Here is a 21682-nt window from a genome sequence, read left to right on the forward strand (position 1 = left end):
CTGTCGAAAGTGAGGATGCTAACCTTTCGGTCCATGCCATGTGTGCATTCCTAAGTAGAAGGGTAGTTAAGTTAGGACTAAGTTGGGCTAAGAAAGTATATATTTTTTTGTCCCTGCTTGACATCGGAACAAACAGATAAACGTCACTAAAAGAGGTCACTATAACTCACTTTGTAATTAAGTATGTAGGTACTTAGGTACTTGGGTCAAATTACATTTGAGTAGTACAGCAAAATAAAAGGACTGTAAACATTTAAAGGCTACTGCACACCAGTCACGAAGCGCTGTGCAGTGTCACAGAGTAACTAAGACTTAGCACTGCTATAACATGTAGGAAGTGTTGCAGTGACAGCACCGTTGGGCAGTCTATATGTGTTGTCTTCCTGATGCGTCCAGTGTGTGGTAGACATACAGTCCTACATTGGAGCTGTAGTACTCACTAGAGTCAGATTCTACTTTGAAGACTATGAAAAAACATTTCTGGTGATCTTCAAGGTGGGAGGAGCTTAGGGACTGTATCTTTAACTCGTTAATTAACTAACCTCCCTAGTTTTTTTGTTCATTAACCTTAAAGTGAATTGTCCAGTCATTATGGTGCTAATACATAAGTTATGCAAGTTATAAAAGTGAGGATCTGAATGCTGGACACAGCAGAAGATATTAAAGGTTTAAGGTGCTAAAAATCACAGTTTGAATACTCAACAAAGCAACTCCTCAGACTGTTTCACAAACACATGAAGTTACACGGTGGAACTAATTTGTGGTAAAAGGTTGCAGTGTTGTTTGCAATCATAGAGAAGGCAGAGGTGGATGGGAAGCACTGTGAGTAGATCAGAATGAAATAGCCATTTTTTCCTCTATCCTTCAGCAGCACATTCTATGCTCATAATATCCTTCACTCTCAGCTTTGTGCTGAAGTGCATACTTCTCGTTCCACATATTTCCTCTGCAGTCACACATTCCTGGCACTCTTCTTGCTTTGTCCTTCTCCACTCTCCTGCTTAAGTGGCTGTCAGGAGGTTAACAGCGTCAGCACTGCCTGACTGGACTCGATGAGTGCTTCACCTGCTCTTATTCAGACAGCTGCAGAACAGCTGGGCAGCGGGGACACCGTCCCTGTGATGCATCTATTGGAAAATGCCGCCAGAGAGATGAGGCACCGGAGCTGAAGGAGAGGTTTCATGGCCAGTTATGTGACCACAGACCACCGTGTGTGTGTGTGCTAATTTTAGCCCAACCCCACAACTCAGGAAGTGTTATTTATAGTCTGATGGCTCTTTGACACCATGGAAGAAGTGACTGCATCCTGACCTGGAATGAACTGTCTCTCTGCAGGTCATCATAGCCACATGATTGTAGTACTCTCTCTCTCTCTCTCTCTCTCTCTCTCTCTCTCTCTCTCTCTCTCTCTCTCTCTCTCTCTCTATCTCTCTCTCTCTATCTCTCTATCTCTCTCTTTCTCTCTCTCTCTCTCTCTCTCTCTCTCTCTCTCTCTCTCTCTCTCTCTCTCTCTCTCTCTGTCTCTCTCTCTCTCTCTCCTTGTCTCTCTCTGTGTTCTGTCTTTCCCTTCCTCTTATGTTGTCTGTTTCTCTCTCCTCTATCTGTCTTTTTCTCTCCCCATCTTTTTCTCCTTTTTCTCTTTCCTTTGTAATGTTCGTCTATCACTCTTTCCCTTTCTGCTGTCTTTTTTCTTATTCCCTCCTTCCTTGTTCTCTCTCTCTCTGTCTCATATTCTCCTTCTCACGTTCTCCTCTCTCTCTCTCTCTTGCTTGCTCTCGCTCTCTTGCTCACTCGCTGTCGCTCTCTTTCTGTGTGTGTTGTGTCTTTCCCTTTCTCTCATGTTGTCTGTTTTCCTCTCCTCTATATCTGTCTTTTTATTCTTTCCCTTGTGTTGTTACTCTATTACTCTTTCCCTTTCTGCTCTCTTTTCTTGTTCTTTATCTTTCTCTTTTTCTCTTTCTCTCTCTCTCCTTTATTCTGTCTCCAATTCTCTCTCTTTCTCTCCTTCTCACAGTTTTTACTTTCATGCTTCTTTCCTCTCTCTCTCTCTCTCTCTCTCTCTCTCTCTTTTCTGTCTGTCTCTTTTTCTCATGTTGTCTCTTTTTCTTTTTCCTGTGTCCCTTACTTTCTCACTTTCTTTTTCTTCTCTCTCATTCTGTCTCTCTTTCTCACCAGCTGTTGTGGTCTCTCTCACTATTTTTATGCTCTCTCTTCCCCCCCTCTCTCTTTCTTTATCTCTTTTTCTCTCCCTATGACTCTCATTCTCTTTCTCATTCTCTTTATCTCATCGTTGACCATAGTCTTCACCGCTTTCATCTTTTTCCCTCTTTAACTGGGCTTTACTAAGTAATCTAGTGCTCAGTCAGTATCCCCCACTGTGTGGAAAGAGCACTGCTGCCCTATAGTTTTTCCGTGCCTGTGCTGGTGAGATGTGAATTCTGTCCTCGTGTCCTCTCCTCCAATGCCCTTACCTCCTGCGGCCAGTGTGGAGATTGCCGCTCTCATTTCTTCCGCTGCTTCCTCTCAGCTTGCCCCGGCCTCAGAGCCTGCCCGCTGTCTGCCTGCCTGCCGCGACTCAGCCCATTAGCATGTATGATAAGTGACAAGAGTGTCGGTTGGCCAATTTAGAGCCTGCCTCGTCATGCTGAGGCTTCAGCCTGCAATATCATTGGAAGATAATCTACAGCTGTGAGGAGGAACGGGGAGAGAAGTAGCAGTTTAAGATGTGAGAAAAAATATTCGCCTTATTCCTTTTCTTTCCTTTTTCACTTCCTTTCTGCCTGAAAAAGTCAAAGTGCCTTCCAGCGTTATTAGAAGCTTAGTATGATTAATCTTATCCATTTTGAAATGTTATTGTACAGTGACTAATGTTGCATCAATACCAAAGCTATGTTACTTCAGTATTGATACAAAATTGATAGCTTAAGCAACAAATTAAAGCCCTAAAGAGACTGATAAAATGAAACAGCTCATTTAGCCTCATATACATTTTTAATAGAACTGTGTAAGATTGTGCAGTTACTTAAAATGTGACAGCAGAACATTGTTTCTAATGAATTTGGTTTTATGGTTTTAGTATTTCAGCATAATGAACTATTCACCAATTCAGCATAAGTTGTTTTCCTTTCTTGGGTGCAAAAGGGTAAAATGGAATCAAACTAGCGTTTGAGTACAGAAAAACAACTTTTGGTTACATTGCTTCATAGAAAATGTCAACAACTCAGAACCCCCCCAGAAATGGGGCTGTCAAGTGACACAGTTTTGCTCAAAATTGCAATTGAGTAAGTATACTGTATTTAACACCCGTACTTAAATGTAAGCGCATTGTTAAGGATGTGGCTGAGAAGGTAGTGGTAGCATGTTTGCATCGCTAACTATGCTAACGTGTAAACTTATGTTAGCTAATTTTAGAAACAATAAAAATCCATTTCTGTGTGTTAACTCTACAAACACACATCTATTGAGGAGTAAAATATAAAGGTTCATGAGTGCACTTTGCTATCCTGTGATGCGCTGTTTAGCTCTAGTGTTAGCATTTCAGCTCATCTGAAGGGGCAAACTCAATTAATCATGTGACACAAAATGTGCAGTTATCAGTCCAGCAAAGTTTAATGCTTTTTCCTGCTCTAACACACTAGGTAAACCTGGTGAGTTATATCAGATGTTCCATACCTCTGGTCTAAAGACTGCCACACACCAGGCAAGAGGCATTGAGCTATAGGAAGCTCATTTTAAACACTGCACTTGTATAGATTTACATTTTTCAACTTCATTTCATAAATTAATCACGTTTAGTATCAGCTAGCTAACTTTTGACAAGCTCTCTGTTTTCCAGTGAGTGAAAATGATGCCCTGCATGTGGTAAACTGTAGTCCCTGTGAGGAAGGTTTCTCTTCTTTTACTTGGGGAGGTGGGGAAGTATTTTTGGAAGTAGATTTGACTGAAATGCCCATCCCTAGTAACAATGACAATAACATCCATTCCATTTTAAAGCCAATACCCTTGGAGCCAGTGACACAACTAGGCCGAGTTAGTCGCCAGAAGGCTTGAAGGCCCCACTGTTTGTTAAACAAATGGCTGTTACATTCCCTTTGCAAGCGAATCTTTTGATTTGTGTCTTGTGCTTCACTCAGATCTTTTTTTTTTTCTTTATATCCTTTATCTAATCTGCTGTTTATTGCCACTGCCATCTTTGGTGACGGTAGGTGTATTTACACACTCTGGCAGCGGTGTCTTAAGAGTTGTTTGGAGCTAATGGAGGGTGATTGTGAAATTTGAAAGGATCACTGTAATTTAGCCGCTTGTAATGGAGCATGGTATTTCCAGAGTGCTCTCCGAGATCAGCAAATGTCAAAACACAGAAAAGAGGGGCATTCAATGTATTCTGCCTTTAAATTGCAGGAAGTAAGAAAGGGAGAGATAAAGGGGGGGGGGGGGGGGTGAAGGCAAGAACAGAAGTGCAATATTCTCTTCATAACTGACCTTGCTAAAGCAGCACATTGTGAGCGAGTGATATCATAAAGATCACTGAGCTTTTACAGCTTCCTAACAGTAGCTGATGTTGCACATAAAAAAACGAAGGCAATAAAAGACGTATTCTCTAACAGTCCTCCGTACCTGCTCGCCACGTGTGTGTGCGCACGCGTCAGTTTGTTTGGTTGTACAAGCAGAGAAAAGCCCTGATTAAATGCTTGAGCCCTTTTGATTCAGATTTTTTCCCATCTGGATGTAGTTTTCACAGTTGCTCGTGTAATGTTCAGTTGAAACAGACATTCTGTTTGGGCGGCATAAATAGCCTCTGACAGGCTTTCTTTTTTCGTCGGCGAATATAGATTTCTGTGTCAGATGGAAGAGCTGTAAGTATATCAATAATGTACGGGGAGCCCAAGTCTCCGATGTAATTTCATTCAAGTTGCGATGAATTATGCCACAGTGTTAAGCCGTGTGTTCTGCTGCCTCTGGGCAAAAGAGCAGGGGGTTGATTTTTTTTTTTTTTTTTTTTTTTCTCTCTCTTTTTCTTTTTTTCCCGTCTCGTTTGTATCTGTTTTTATCTGCGGGAGCCACATAAGCAAGAGTGAACTGTGCTACACTTGACCCCTCTCAAATGAATGTAACATCTGTTCAGTCCAGGAAGCCTTGATGAAGGAGAAGGCCACTAAGATCACAGCGCCTGTAACAGCCAGAGATTAATATTAGCAGTAGGAACATCCGTTTCGACCTGAGGAACTGTTGTATCTGCAGATGGTTCTTTAATTCTTAATGTCGAAAGTAAGTTGCTGCTTCTGCCACTTCATGTTAGATGTACTGCAGGAGGTTATTACACCTTCCAGCTTGTAATCTCGTGGGCTAGGTACAATGTGACTTGTACAACTATATTAACACGTAGAGAGGTGCTAAAAGCAATCGGGTGTTGAGCTTGAGGAGACTTCGGTAAAGGTGCATGATCAGCCACCGGTGTAATGTAGAGATAAACAGGGATTCATTGAATTTTATTTCATGTATCAGTGCAATATTGAAGTTATAGCCGATAATGTAGTGCTAAGGCATGTGTAGCCAGTAGTGGTGGATTCTTTTTAACTTAGTCTGGTGGTTAGAATGGTAGATAACAACACAGTATGAGTCCTTTGGCTAGACTCCTAAAATTATGTTCACATGCTGTTGTGTGTGGCTCTGAAAGCCTGCTAAATAATGTAAAATGTTCATAAAATAACATAACTGTTTACTATTAGAGATGATACCACTTGTGAAAATACCAATATTTACACTGAGTATCAGCTGATACAATAATTCCACCAGTTTTTCTAAATTTATCCGTAAGTCAGTTGTGAAGATGTAAACAAAATCATTTGAAGTGGTTTGATATGTAAATTCTTTGTTCTAGAGAAACTTACCATGTCAGAATTGTTCACAGTGGTGCTCATAGGAACCAGATGTCTGAAGAGTTTAGTGCTTCTAAACACTACAGCACAGAAAGGTATCACATGCAGTGGTTGAATGCGCTGAATGCGCTGTCTGATGCCCAACAAATTCCTCTCTGATGGTGTTTGAGCTACACTTTTAGACTACAGTGTACTTTCTGAAATCAGTGAATGGTGGGGAGATGCATGTAGGGTGTGGCAGAGGTGAAGCAGTCCCCAAAGAAAGCTTCATTTTTTTCAGATTTACCTCTGTTTTACCGTTTTCAGCATTACATACACACTCAGATATATATGGGTTCATTAGAAGTATTAGATAGTAAATAAAAAGGTTCAATTTATGCATAGAAATTGTGACACCAAACCACTGAGTGACTGTTTACATCTTGATTGAATTATATACATTTTGAGAAATCTGAGGAACTCCCCTTTAAGATGGGCATCTAAAAATAGGCTGTCATGCTCAGACTACACAAACACTCTGCTGCCTCACAGAAGGAACTACATGCACTAACAACATCACATCACCAGTGATTGTGCTGTTTCAGACTAGATTTGTTACAAGATTGGTTTCTTTTTTCCCTCTAAAAAACAAGCAGTGTTCAGGGGACACAAACCAAAGACACAGAAAACAAGCAGCATCAGAGATAAACATTACAAAACACAAGCAAAAACTACACAAGACATAAAAATACCATTGAAAAATCAGTGTTCTCTTTAAGTAACTTTAGGCCTTGAGTTCTTGAGTTCTCTGTCACCAATGGTTGACTGGTTGGCTTTGTTAAGCCTGTGAGATATGACTTGTATTTTGTAAACTATTGCAACTTTTTATGGATTGGAATGTTACAATTGCCTTTAGCTGTGTATTGTCATCCAGTGAAAGGAACTCTTAATGCTTCAGCAGACCAAGAGATTTTTACAATTTCATGCTCCCAACTTTGCAGGAACAGTTTGGGGATGGCCCCTTCCTTGTTCAGCATGACTGTATACCAGTACAAAAAGTCCATAAAGACATGAATGAGCAAGTTTGGTGTAGAAGAACTTGATCGGCCTGCACAGTGTCCTGACCTCAACCCGATAGAACACCTTTGGGATGAATTAGAGTGGAGACGAAAGAAAGAAAAATTCCCATAAACACTAAAAAAAATTCACATAAACTCCTAAACCTTGGGGAACGCCTTCCCAGAAGAGTTGAAGCTGTTATAGCTGCAAAGGGTGGGCCGACATCATATTAAACCCTATGGATTAAGAATGGAATGTCATTCAATTTCATATGTATGTGAAGGCAGACAAAAAAAACAAGTCAAGTATTGGTGTTGGCCAAAACAGCATGTTAATTTTTAGTTATTGATATTGTCCCAGAAGTTGTGTGTATATACATCTCTATGGTGAAGTGTTCATTATTATATGATTAGCCCTCATTATAAAGTTGTTCCTGTATACAGTCAGGTGTTGTTGTCTTAGTAGAGCTACAGAACATTTAACACTCATTGTTGATTGATTTTATTTGCCTGTGAGTTCAGTTACATATCGATTTTCACCATGAAATGCCCCTTACTTGTACAAGAACACGGAGGCAGAATAGACTTTTGAGTTGGTCTGGTCCGTTTGCTTCTCCGTCTGTCTTTTCGAAATGCTCCACAGCTATTCTTCTGGTGGAAATGAGACTGATTTCTCAGACAGCGCTCCACAATATGTGGGCAGCTGCCAGGAATCCTAACTCCGTCATTGTGACAATCTCAGCGCGGCAGGGCCGGTGAAGGTGTCCTTCTTGCGCAGGCCTGCCTTTCTATAAGGCATGTTTATTTATGGGGGTTGGTTAAGTGCCTTTCATGTCAGGCATTATTTGATCCCCTGGTTCTCAGGAGCGAGGCAGGCAGCTGGTGTGTTTTGCTGCACTGCAATTCTGAGAGTAGAAAAGAGTCAGAATGAGTGAATCAGTCTTCTGAAGCGCTGCCTTTCTAGTTGCTCTGAGAGGTGTTTTTTCCGTCTCGCTTGCTAAGAGGCAAATGTGCTTGAAGGAGCAAAATTTTGATGCCTCCCATTTTGGTGATTACGGTGATTTTATTTTATTTTCAGAATGGACTACACAGTCTGAGCATATCCCAAACGGCAAACTTTTGTGGAACTTTCAGATACATCTGTGTTTGGCTGCCTTGAAGAGGTTTGCTTGAGTACAGTGAACAGTCAATTGCCAGCCAGTTTAAGCCTGTTGTTGTTTCTGTTGTCAGCCTTCTTCTTTTTTGTCTTCTGCTTCATCTTCCTTCTTTATCTTTATCTCCTTCTTCATGTTCTTAATCTCCTTCTCTTTCTGGATTTCTTCTCTTATTGCTTTTAATTTATCAAGCTGATAGGCCTATGCCTAGCGCCACCATTGGGTTTTCAAACTCGACACCTGTAATTTATCAAACACTGCAGAGCCTATGCGTAATTTCTGGGGTTGTGTGGGGATCGGCAGGGGGAGGTGATACAACCCACTCAATAATTCTACCTTATGTATGTAATTATAATTAACTATGATTATTATTATTTGTTAATATTAATGTAATTTTGTTGTCCACACCCTGCTTAAAAAAAAAAAAGAATCGCACCCAGAGCAGGAAGTAGGAGCTTAAACATTTTCTAACACTGAAGCACATCATATTAAACTAATCGCTTGTGTGCCTTTTGATGTGTTTATCTTTAAAACGTAAAGTGTTTGGTAGCCTACAGCACGAAACACTGTGTAGACTGTTGACTCCTGGCACATATCTCTCCGTCTAAGACTAATGTTAGTTAATGTTGTTAGCATTATCTGTGGTTATAGTGCCTCGCGCTAATGAAATTAAAGTAGCTTTAAATGAAGCTGGCCTGAGCAATCAGAAGGGGTGCAAATGGTAAGATAATATATTTTATTTTAAGTCATACAATCGTGCCACTGTCAGTCAGTCAAAATAACTGACTGTGGTTGGATTTATTTAACAAGCTAAAATATTGCCTTTTGTTTCACTTGAGAAGAGTGTTGGTTCACTAGCCGTATAAGACCAACCAATAAAATATTGCATGTTTAGGTTGCATTTCTTGTGTTGAGATTATAGTTATATTTTGTAGCATTTCCAGAAGTGGTTTAATAGCCTTTGCAGTTTAATTTCCATGGCTTCATGTCTAGCTACCTCCATAGAAGCTCTTGCTCAACCTTTCCAATGCAGAAGTTAAGCCCCTGTGATGTTTAACCCAAAGTTATGCTACAGCAAAACATTTTTACACATTGAAACCAAATCTTGTAGTCATCATGTCTCTTTTGTCAAATCGTAGACCCTGCAGAGATAATGTTGATACCTGTAGGTAGACTTCTTAAAATTAGATGCTTGGACCCTTTAATTGCTGATTATTTAAATGAAATAGTTTATTTGGTACACATTAGGTGTCTTTGCAGTGCTGACCCAAATAAACAGTTAGAAACAGCACATTGTTTTTCAGAAAGAGTTCCCTTGCAGTGTCCTCTCACCTCCTCTCAAAGTCAAACAGATAGCCAGCAGTTTTAGTGCAAGTGACATCACTTGTCAGAAGGTCGCTTCGTTGGCAGCAGCAGATTAGCAGATTGGATCTAATCCATCCCTAACCAGCCAGCTAATAAGCTGTGTGTGTGAGAGTTGTGGGTATGTGTGTTCTCTTGAACTGATCGATCCCCTGCTGTCCTGTCTCTCACCTCGGTCTGTTCACTCCAGCCCGCTACTGAGGACACAGCCTCTAATGGCCACATTTGTTCCATTACAGCACAGCTGCACTTGCACCCTTCATTTCCTGACAATTAGTGCTCTTACTGAACACTCCCACTCACTACTCTCGCTTTCGGGCTGTTATCCTGTCTGCTTTTGAAATTTCTACATACTGTAGATATTTAACTCCTCCTGCTGATTTCCTGAATCCCTTAGTTAATAGAGAGATAGAAGGCCAGGCATGGCTTAGTATTAGACATTAGGCTCCCACCCAGCAGCATTAGATATTAGTATGCGTGTGGTAGAGCCATGAAAGAGCAACTTTAGATGATTAGATGATTTGTAAGCAGAGTAAAAGGAAGTGCTCATGCTTATCATTCATGCCTGCCATTCCAGTAGTTCTTTTACAGAAGTTTGGGTACCCTCTGGAGTCGTGTCAAACATGTCCAAGAACCTGTACTTCATTCCAGATTCTAAAGGAGATCCAAAGAGGCAAGTCTCTCTCTTTTCAAGCCAAAAAGTGCATTTTTCTACACTTGCCTCAGGCTCCTAAGGAATGTCAAAGCTAGCAACACCAGAACGCTTTCTACGTCTTGATCTGCCCATATCTTGCAACTTTTCAACTGTAAATGTAGACTTTTATTAACAGATACCGACCAACTTCACATCACAGAAACTCAGCTAAAAAGCAATAGTAATTTCTGATGTTTTGTCTCTCTCTCTCTCTCTCTCTCTCTCTCTCTCTCCCTCTCTCTCTCTCCCTGTGTGTGTGTGTGTGTATATATATATATATATATACATATATATATATATATATATATATATATATATATATATATATATATATATAAAATATAGCCAAAAGTATTTGCTTGCACACTCATAATATCTTGAGTGACATATGGCGGCCCACCCGTTGCAGCTATAACAGCTTCAACTCTTCTGGGCAGGCTTTCCACAAGGTTTAGGAATGTGTTTATGGGAATTTTTGACCATTCTTCCAGAAACACATTTGTGAGGTCAGACACTGATGCTGGACGAGATGGCCTGGCTCGCAGTGTCCACTCTAATTCATCCCAAATGTGTTCTATCAGGTTGAGGTCAGGACTCTGTGCAGGCCGGTCAAGTTCTTCAACACCAGACTCACTCATCCATGTCTTTATGGACCTTGCTTTGTGCACTGGTGTGCAATCATGTTGTAACAGGAAGGGGCCGTCCCCAAACTGTTCCTGCAATGTTGGGAGCATGAAATTGTCCAAAATCTCTTGGTCTGCTGAAGCGCTGGAACTAAGGGGCCGAGCCCATCTCCTCAACAACCCCACACCAAAACTTTATACTTGGCACAATGCAGTCAGACAAGTACCTTTCTCCTGGCAACCGCCAAGCCCAGAGTCATCCATCAGATTGCCAGTCGGAGAAGCCAGATGATTCATCACTCCAGAGAGCATGTTTCCACTTATCTAGAGTCCACTGCTAGGCGATGGAAACCCATTCCATGAAGCTCTCTGCACATTGTTCTTGAAGTCTGGAGGTCTGAAGTGATTGACTCTGTAGAAAGTGGGTGATCACTGCTCACTATGCGCCTCAGTATCCGCTGACCCAGCTCTGTCATTTTACATGGCATACCACTTCATGGCTGCAGAAAGTTGGTGATCACTGCTCACTATGCGCCTCAGTATCCGCTGACCCAGCTCTGTCATTTTACATGGCATACCACTTCATGGCTGAGTTGCTGTCATTCCCAATCGCTTCCACTTTGTTAATACCACTGACAGTTGACTGTGGAGGTAGGAAATTTCACAACTGGACTTGTTGCACAGGTGGCATCCTATCATGGTACCACGCTGGAATTCACTGAGCTCCTGAGAGCGACCCATTCTTTCAGAAATGTTTGTAGAAGCAGTCTGCAGGCCTAGGTGCTTGGTTTTATACACCTGTGGCCATAGAAGTGATTGGAACACCTGAATTCAATTATTTGGATGGATGGATTGAATACTTTTGGCAATATAGTGTATATATAATCAGTGTAACTGATCTATCAGTGCTCCAACAACTAATGTGTTCTTTTATTGCAACTATTGCTTCGTTGGACAAACTTCATTGAATGTCTGCCAAAACTCTGTTTAACAGAATAAGAGCTTGTAGCTCAGTTTTCTCTCAAAACAGCTACATTATGTGTTCATTGTTGATTTCAAAAGATACCTTTTTACATTTACATTTACGGCATTTTGCTGATGCTCTTATCCAGAACGACTCACAATTTGATCATTTTTACACAGGTAGGCCAAGGTGGTGTTAGAAATCTTGCCCAAGGACCCTTATTGGTATAGGGTAGGGTGCTTGCCCTGGTGGGGGATTGAACCCCAGTCTACAGCATAGGTAGAAGGCAAAGGTGTTAACCACTACCAACCACTTTTGTATGCGTATGATGGCTCACTTTGTTAGGATTGACTGGGTGCTTTTTTCTGTCATGTAGTCGAGCTAATGCTTAGATGGAAGCACATTCTATATCACTTCCAGGCCACCTCATTATAATTAGCTACAGAAATGTAGTCCAGCTTAGTAGCATGGCACTTTAGTCTGGACACTCAGTGCTATGTAGAGACTCTAAACATTACAACAGTCTGATGAGAATAATGTAGATGTTTTGACAAAAACTGCCCTTACATTAAATGTGATTTTGACAAGCATGCTGTAAAGCTTGTGAAACCTCAAACACTTCCCAGGAAACAAAACGGGAATTAGGCCATGGTCATACTGGGCACAAATAAAATCTGCCTGTCGAAAAGGCCAATGCCTGAAAGATAACTTCACTTTTGGTAACGTTAAATTTTGCTTAATGCTGAGTTCAACTAGGTAAACTTTGACCCGGCATGTTTGGAAGCCTTGGAAGCATCATCCAATGGAAAAAAAGAAGGTGAGCTGTGATGTGCAATACTAAATGAAGAAAATGCTTTTCAGTCAACATAATGTTGCTTATATATAATATAAGTCAACATAATGTTGCTTCAAAAACCACAGTATTTGCCCATCTGACATTAACTATTTATTGAATTAGAAATTCCCTCCAAAACCACCTCATAGCGGTACCACCTGTACTCGCCAGACTTTTGCACTACCCCCTCAAGGAGAATAGTAAGGCAGAAATCCAGCTTTAAACAGCCTATCTTTATTACTGTGCCTTTAAGACTGATGTACTTAAATGACCTCTGTTCTGATTGGCTGCACTGTATTTTGCTTCATTCGAAAATTAATCTGGGCTGAAACCCTCCGTATAACTTGGCGTGAACAGGTGGGGCTGAACTTCTTTAGGCTGAGTAGGCAAATATAAATATGTGAACATGTTGGGTTTTATGACTATACAAAACCAGTGAATTCAAAACACACTGTTTTTGCAGCTTAACTCCATATATGGACATGTGAATGGTATGTTTTGAAACTTTTAACAATGTTTATATTCAAAGTGAGGAAAATTTGCTTTTCTGTGATGTAAAATTAGGATCATAATAAATGAAACATTTCACAGTTAAAGATGCTATGTTGTTATCATGGTGTGTCCTTTGCTAGACATCCTTTAATACCCTTCTTCTCCCTGTATGCATAATCCAACACAAATTCCAGGAGTTCCCTCATTATAACCCATCTCTCTCTCTCTCTCTCTCTCTCTCTCTCTCTCTCTCTCTCTCTCTCTCTCTCTCTCTCTCTCTCTACCCCTCTCCACCCCTCTATCTCCCCCGTTCTCTGGCCTGTTTGCAGCCCAGCCCTGAGCTCGCAGGTCATTAGCCGCAGGCCTCATATTTTCATTAACAAGTGAAGGAGCTCATCAGTGGCCTGCCTCAGCCAGTTGGCTAATTAGTTAAGTAATAATGTGGAACAGCAGTCATGGCTCTTAACGGCCCATTGATGGCTGGCAGATCAGAAGCAAGGCCTTTCTGCGCCTATTAGCAACACACCGAGAGCACAAGCCTTCGTCGCCGAAACCACATACTGACATAATTACACGCGTCACACTCTGCTCATACGCGTGCTTTCACACTCTCCTCAGATTCATTGTTTAATTAAGGCATGTTGTGTTTGTAAGAGAGAGGAGCACTTTGGGTGTTTGTTGGCACTTGATAACATACTTGTTCTGGAATTGGATTAGGACGTCTGGCGTCATATGATTTCTCCGCTTTTCTTGGCCCACAATAGTGCAGGATTGTCACTACCGGATCATCGCATATAAACAACACTTAGCAAATCTAATTAAATCTAACCATTCAGGATATGTGTAAATTTTGTCCTTTTCTGTAGGTGAAATTCAGGCTTGTTAATTCAGACAGAGCCAGAAATTTACATTTTCACAAATGCATTAATATAGCAAAACTACACCCAGATTTTGAAGGTTTAGCTGGAGCGTGGGTTGGAGAAGAAAATTGCTCTACTGTGTCTTCTATGGTTTGTCAGCTACGAAACAGAGAGGAGAGAACAGAGGCACCAGTCCACAGTGGCAGCAAGCAGAGCATGGAGAACAAATTGCGACATTGTATTTAAAATCTGTTTCAGACAGAGAGAGAGAGAGAGAGAGAGAGAGGGAGAGCACACAGTGAGACAGAGCGAGTGAGTCAGTGTAGCAGCAGCTCCAGTGAGAGGCAGACATGCGTCTGTAATGCAGACAGACATGCGGGTGGACATGCCCAGAGCAGGCTGCCTACTCTGCCAAGCAGAACCCCTCTGAGGGGTGGATAGCATGGGACTCAACAGCCACTTTCTGCTGTCCACAGGATGCCCTACACCTAATACCACCCTCAGTGAAGGAAAAGCTGACAAAAACATGCAGCAAGTATGGACACACCTGATTGAATGTATGTTTTTGTAAGGTGTTTTCACACCTTGCAGGTTTTTGTTTGATTAAATCGAACCCCAGTGTGATCGCTCTGTTAGTACGGTTTATTAGAACAAGTGAGAGTGCGCTGCAACATGAGTTGAAAAAAAGCAAGAAAAGCATAGTCTGTATATACATGCTTTGCACTGGCACCATTCTAGCCTCGCATAGTATTTATTAAATATAAATATTGTGGTCGGGGAATAGATCTAATGCAGTGGCTACATTTGAAAACGGCATGTGTAAACATGCAGTGTTGTGATCTGATCATGGTTATCACTTTTTAAAGCTGATTGTTAAATTGTACAAAAGGTCTATTAGGGGTGTAACCATACAGCGTTTGGTTCTGAGGTCAAAATATACATTAATTTAATTTAAATTTTCTATTAACTTAACAGAGGTCTTATTATATAGTGCACATATTTGTTTAGGCTCAGATGTATAAAAGTTCTATAACAATTTCTATGATGGAACAAAATTAGGCCCTAAAAGGACAGCCCCTAGGACAGATGTCTTAAATTTCACTCATAGATACACCAGGGCCGTGCCTCAACTGTGCAAATATCTGGAACTCAGCTTGAGATGATATGTTGACTTATAAAGTGTTCATATAATTAGAATCAGAATGAATCAGGTGCATTTCTCTATTGCTGCTGTTCTGTTGAAAATGTACATTAATATACATTAATTACTGGGACCTTGAGTACACTATTTTGTTCCACCTCATGTACCACGTGTGATGCGAATGACAATAAAGCCTTATCTTATTTTACCTTATTGCTACTCTATGCCCTAAATAACTAGCTTAGAATCTATGATGTCCAATTTTGCAGTGTTATTTAGTATTGGTCATCAATTTATTTACCATAAAAGAAATGGTCAAGCATTGATGCTAAGCAAGAATGTACGTCTGTTGCTCTTGTTGTTTTCTACTAAACATGACACAGAAGTGTGTTGCAACCAACTTAATAACAGTCACTTTAGGGTCACACATTTCAATGCCTATTAGTTTCAGTGTAACAGGGCCTTTAAACTGAAATGCAGGATGACCAACCATAGAGCGTGGGTAGGTTGTCTGAGATCGTGACTGCTACTTTCCTAGCACAGAAAACAAACGTTACCAGCCTCATTACTGAAATATTTGATTGAATTTCCACCACATTGCATCTAGAAAAAAAATCTTACCTTACTTTATGGGGTGATGCTGAAACAAAGGGATCTGGCAGTCTGCCAAAAGTGATTAATGAAAGCTTCCACTTCCACTTCTATGATTTTAAGCATCTGTTTTTTTTTCTGTTTCATATTAAAATTTGCACTTCTGTTTTTTAAAAGTTTAGTGAGCAAAGGCCCAGGGCTACAGCCTCAAATCCAGGGCCTAGGCATGCCCCTGTGGAAAATAGTGAAAATAAGGAAAACAGCTCTATATTTGCATCCAAACTTTGGAATGATACTGCACATTCCTGTGCTCCTTCTCCAAAACAGTATCTTCACAGGAGAGGGTGAAAATATACTTTACTTTCAGTGTAAGTTAATGGAAATTTGTATTCTAAGCCATTTTTGAGCATTTCTATTGGTCCAATTATCATAAAATTTTCACACAGTGTGAAGGACAACTGCCATGTTCAAAGAATGCAGAAAAGTAAAAAAAGGAGATGCATGTTTTCCTTCTCACAGGGACTGATATGCAAGCAGGATGTGTACACTTGTCTCTTTGTCTTTCACTCCCATGGGGTTAAATAAGGGGTTGCCTCACTCTCTCAGATGGATGAGCCCCATTGCAGTATAGTGGCAGCCCACATGCTGCACAATATGTGCGTGTTTTGGGTTGATGTATAGGCTACATAAGTCAGAAAGCAATAGAGGCATGCTGGCTTCGTTCCAGTGTGTATCCAAGTCCGCATGGTGCTGCATCTTGACGCCTCTGTTTACGTTTGGCACATCGGCATGCCTTGTGTTGTTTGGCTCTCAGACACTTAGCTGTGCATTGAGGAGGAGGGTGAAATGTCAATCAGCTCGGCAGGGAAACGAGCGTGAGATGGTGGTGGGCTCAGGCAGAGGGGTTGTGGTAGAGGGGTGTTGTGAGAGAAGAAAGCGCCCCGGGTGGAATTGGTTCGGTGATGAGGACCAGACGAGAGCAGCGAGACGGAGAGAAAGATGGGAACATTTCTAAGGAAAAAAAGCAAGAAAAAAAAACTTTTTGCCTGGAGACACTGCATGGCATGCCTCGACAAACAGGCACACACATAAAGTCACTGTTAGCATTGTGGAGCCATTGGGGCCCCGTTGTACCATCTGAGGAATATAAATGCTGCAATTCCACAGACGCAACAGGGAGTTTGTTTCATTTTCTTTTGTTGTGCTTTCATTTCGGAAACGACTGATCCACAGTCTGCAGAAAGAATGTTTTCATCCTCAGTGTCATGCTGGGTCGATGGGTCAGACCTAAACGCATGAAAACTCTAGAAAACTGTCTTTCTGTAATCGTCAAGAGTACAGCAGTGGCTGCAGTGTTTTGGTCCTGGTCCTAGACATGATTTTTTTTGTTTTCTCCTACTGTACATCTTTTTAAAGGTCCAGAACAGTTTTCTTTTCTTACTGAACATCTTAACCTAGAAGCAAGACTGTGATCATCTGCATTATTTGTCATTTCAGTGCAATGCTGAGAAGTGATCAGAGTGACCTGTGAAGTTGAAATATTTTTATACTGCCCCCTAACCAACTTTTTGGAAATACACTTTATTTGGTGTTCTCTTAGACATCTTACTTAAGACTGATTTACTCCAGCCAATCAAAGTATCTTACTTATAACTACTTTTATTAAATATAACTAAAACTTATATTAAATGTAACAGTGAAAAATATATAAATTAACTCACCCCTTTACATCACTCTGTGTATGATAGCGTTTGAAATGTTCAGTTTTGGAATGAGGGAGGTAGTTAAGGTCTTAGATAAATTTTAAATAATGAAATTAAAGGACTCTTGATTGTTTTTGCCCGTTTGTGCTTTTAACCCTGCTAACATAAAGCTAATTTCTACTAGCACCAATGTTATGTTGTGTAACACTTATGTTCTCCAACAGTGTTTAAAGTGTAAAACACTGCTTTTCATGCAGTTTTTGGAAACATATTGAAAGGTGACTGAAATGTATGAAATAGTTTGCCCAAATCTTTACATTTACCAGTCATTAAAAAGCAGGCGTTCAGTGTTCCAGAAGTACTAACACTACCCAAAGTACACACCAAAAAAATGCCATTTATCACAGTAACAGTATATCTTCATGTCGCTCACCCCTAGACAGGGCTATTCCAGCACTAGGATTGGAAACCACTGGAGCAGAAAGCGTCATGTCTACAGCTGCACATGTTCTTTGCCTGACAGTTTCTGTGCTGTCTGTTCACAGGTAGAATGTAAGAAGGCCCAACCCAAGGAGGTGATGTTTCCTCCGGGGACGCGAGGGCGAGCCAGGGGTTTGCCCTACACCATGGACGCCTTCATGCTAGGAATGGGCATGCTGAGTAAGAAAACTCTCCATATCACACTCACATTTGAACTCACTAGCTATTCTTTAGGTTGCTTCTTAACAAATGGACCAACAAAAATAGAAGTTACATTAGTTGTTAACAAGATGTTTCACTGATTTTCAAAATGTCTGCAGAATTAAGGCCATATGTGTGTATTTGCGTTTTAAACTCCACAAGCTCTGGAGTACCACCACCGTAAAGAAATTTGTAATCTGCACTATAAAGTATAAGCACAATTTCACATGAATCCACTGTTTGACATTGTCTTCTGCTTAACAACTGAATTATGCAGATGTTCTGAAAAATTGGTGGTACACACCTTTAACCATAAATCAAGTTGCTGTATATTAAGTCACAGTGTGCACTTGCAGTAATGAGCGACTGCTTGAATATAATTTCCTTTAGCTCCTATGGTTCAAACTTGCCACTGTCATATTTCTTGTATCATGTGTTTCTATGGCTGTATAAGAACCGTGTTACTGGTTGCCTGTGAGGGACATTGTGGAACTGGATCAATATTTAATTATGTCCTCCAAAATATGATTTATATCAACATTGTATAGCTAATCTACCCTTAAATGGAACCATTTTGATATTACGAACAAGACCTGAACTTAAAGCACAAACATTGTACTGTGATAAAGATCTCTGCAACCAGTGCTGATGTTTGATGTACTGGAAAAGGTTAAGTTCATCACTTTACATGTAAAGAACAAGGCAGTGTATGGCAGGGTTGGAAGAGGTGGATGGGGGATGGCAGCAAAGGAGGGAAAGTGCTCCTCAGAGACAGAGCTGAGAGTGGCAGCACTGACACTGGCTCTGCTTTAGAGTTAATGCTGCCACGCTCGGCTGGCAACTCCACTGTCGTCTTGCCAGTTTGAAATCCCTTAGCATTTCTGATGGGAGCCTCACTCAGGAATAACGTGGAAATGTGTTCCCACACGCATGCAGTCTCTCTCTCTCTCTCCTCCCCTCTACCTCTCTCTCTTTCTCTATCTCTCTCCCTCTCTCTACCTCTCTAGCCCTCTCTTTCTCTTCCTCTCATGCTCGCCTTCAAACCCGTCACACACAGCCACCTTCTCGACATACACTAAGCTTGCTTCACATTTTTTCTGCACATTTGACGTTTGTTCCGAGGACAGGACATGGAGCTGCAGACATGAACCCCACTACCTCCAACCCCCAATACGCACATGCACCCCCCCGCCCCCAAACACACACACACACACCCCAGCATCTCTTCCTCTATCCCCACCCAGCTCCAGTGACAAGAGATAATGACTGTGAGATTGATCGGCTCCTGAAAGTAACTGAAGCAAATAAATCGTTTGATGCCTGGTGCAGAATGCGAATGGCGACTAATGGGGGGACACTGCAGGAGAGGACGTCCCGGCTGTAATTTGGCTTGATGAAGCATTCTCGCCGGACCGGCATGAAATATGTTATTGATATTCCAGCCAGCTTGACTAGCACCATCCCCACCAGACTCCTAGCCCACATCCCACCAGTCCCAATACTCACCACTCCTGTTCTCAGGGAGAAGGATGGAACTAATGTTAAATGAATGCATCATTTCATTAGTATGAAGTTCCAGTGTCCACATCAGGCTAAACAGACTAAACTTAACACACGTACAATCATAATGTTTAGGAGCAATGCCATAGGAGAACCACTTTCCATGAAGAACCTTTCACTGGATGGTTTCAAAAGCGTACTATTGCTGGGAGGGCAGTCACAATAGGGCCCAAGGTGCAGGAGGCCTGTGATAACCAGGCCTTCTAAAATCTTTATTTCAACCCCTCATAGATACTGACACAACTGTACACCCATGACTTGGAGTATAATCCATTTTTATACCTCAGTTAGCTTCCATCAATACTACACAGACAGCACTGATATGTATTTATCACCCTCTTATTCATAATGCATCCTAACCATGATAACCACTCTCAGACAGAGTCTTCACGACCTGCAGCATGATATATTTATTATTTATAACCTTTTAAATAGGTAGTCTAATGTACACATTTAGATTAATGCTAAGGTGGAGTGGAGTGCCATGCCTTTAGAGCATCATCCTTTTTACCAAGTGATAAGACCGACCGATTCGGGTCCGATCATGGAAGAGGAACCAGAGAGCGGCTACCACCTGTCCAGTAAAATCTCTCAGTCTCTAAGAAAGAAAAAGAAATGCATTGTAAGCTTAATTAAATTGTAATTAAAGTAAATTTTTTATTGATTTGTCCATTTGTTTTTTTTTTTTGCACCAAGGCTCTTAAGACCCAATTTACGCAATTGGATGGTTCTGTACAGTAGTGGTTCAAAAAAGTGGTTCTCAGTGCCTCCCAGATGGGCCACATTTTCACCTGGACCTAACTCACAATGCAAAAAATAGATAGAGCAAAAATGTGGACATCAGTTCTTTGAATGACATGCAGATCTATGTAGAGGTTTGGGGCGCCAGCTAAAATGACATTTTGATGATTTTTGTGAAAGTACGTACACATTCTGAAGAGAGAACACACTTCTCATTTTATTTCACAATTTTTTTATTTACTGAACACAGCAAAAAATGTGCACTGTGCAAAAGCTCTCACACTTTTTGTTTTTTTTTTTATATTGTGCATTAAAATTTTCAGAAAAATCAAGATTTCAGCTTATTCTCTGTACAGGAGGTGTTAACTTGTCACTTAAAAAAAAAAATCAACAAAACTTCACCAAAAATATTTTAGCATTTTCATACAAATGTGAGTTTGAAGAACCTTTCTGAAAGGTTTTTTAAAAGTTGTAGGACTCCCACGTAATATAAAGGTTGTGTACCAATTAAAGGATTCTCCTAGAACTATGTCATTTTTGAGACAATATGAATATTTGGACAAGGTGTGCACAAAATATTTTCTTGCAGTGCCAGAGGGTGATTATTGTCGGACAAAAAGACAAAGCAGTATACAATTAATGAGTGAATTTTATAATATTACACTGTATTTTGTTACTAAAACACAAACTACCATTTCAAAAAGAAGATAAAAAGTTTAGTTAGGGTACTTTTCAAATGCCCATCGTACTTTTCCATCTTCTCAGTGTGTCTGTGGAAATTCCACCAATGATTTAGAAGAGAAACGGGATGTTTTGAGGCTAATATTATTTAGTAACTCTTATTTACTTGTTGCCGCAGAATTTTTCATGATTTTACTTGACACTGTGTACTGATAACAGTGCCTGGTCTCAGATTTCCAGCAGCATCGACTCTTGACTGATGAAATTCTTTGGCGTAGCCCATGTCGTGACCTTATTAGGATTTTATAGCAGATCAGTGTGCCAGTGTTGAACAAACAGAATGAACGAAGGAGATGGAAATGAATGAAGTGGGGGGAAACGAAGAAGAAGAGAGTGGGTTAAGAGTGTGTGAGCTCATTCGCTCGCGAACACACTCTTATCTAAATGAAATTGGAAAAGCAGGACAGCGAAACATTCCTTTTGGTAATTTGCATACAAAAATCAACAAGGCTCATTATTCAAGGAACTGTAATTCCTTATGTGGCAAAATCTCATTAGAGCTGCACTCGGAGCGCTCGTGTTTACCACACCTAATCGAGCCATTTATCTTTATTGTGTTAAGCCTCATGTATGTTTGCTGAAATTAATACACATCTCAGCCTGCGCAAAGTGCGGCTTTACCAG

At 40.8% G+C, this 21682-nt stretch overlaps 1 protein-coding gene across 13 annotated transcripts in view; it reads left to right on the forward strand.

The window, feature by feature from the left end:
- msi2b (musashi RNA-binding protein 2b) overlaps positions 1–21682 on the forward strand; it is a 300205-nt gene that overhangs the window by 217575 nt on the left and 60948 nt on the right. For all 13 annotated transcript variants that reach the window (XM_017694954.2, XM_017694953.2, XM_017694952.2 and 10 more), the window contains exon 9: positions 17881–17995. In XM_017694954.2, coding sequence (XP_017550443.1) covers positions 17881–17995 — 115 coding nt within the window. The remainder of the gene's footprint in view (positions 1–17880; positions 17996–21682) is intronic.

Source organism: Pygocentrus nattereri, chromosome 17 (genome assembly GCF_015220715.1).
Source record: "Pygocentrus nattereri isolate fPygNat1 chromosome 17, fPygNat1.pri, whole genome shotgun sequence".
In the NCBI taxonomy this organism is placed as follows: Eukaryota; Metazoa; Chordata; class Actinopteri; order Characiformes; family Serrasalmidae; genus Pygocentrus; species Pygocentrus nattereri.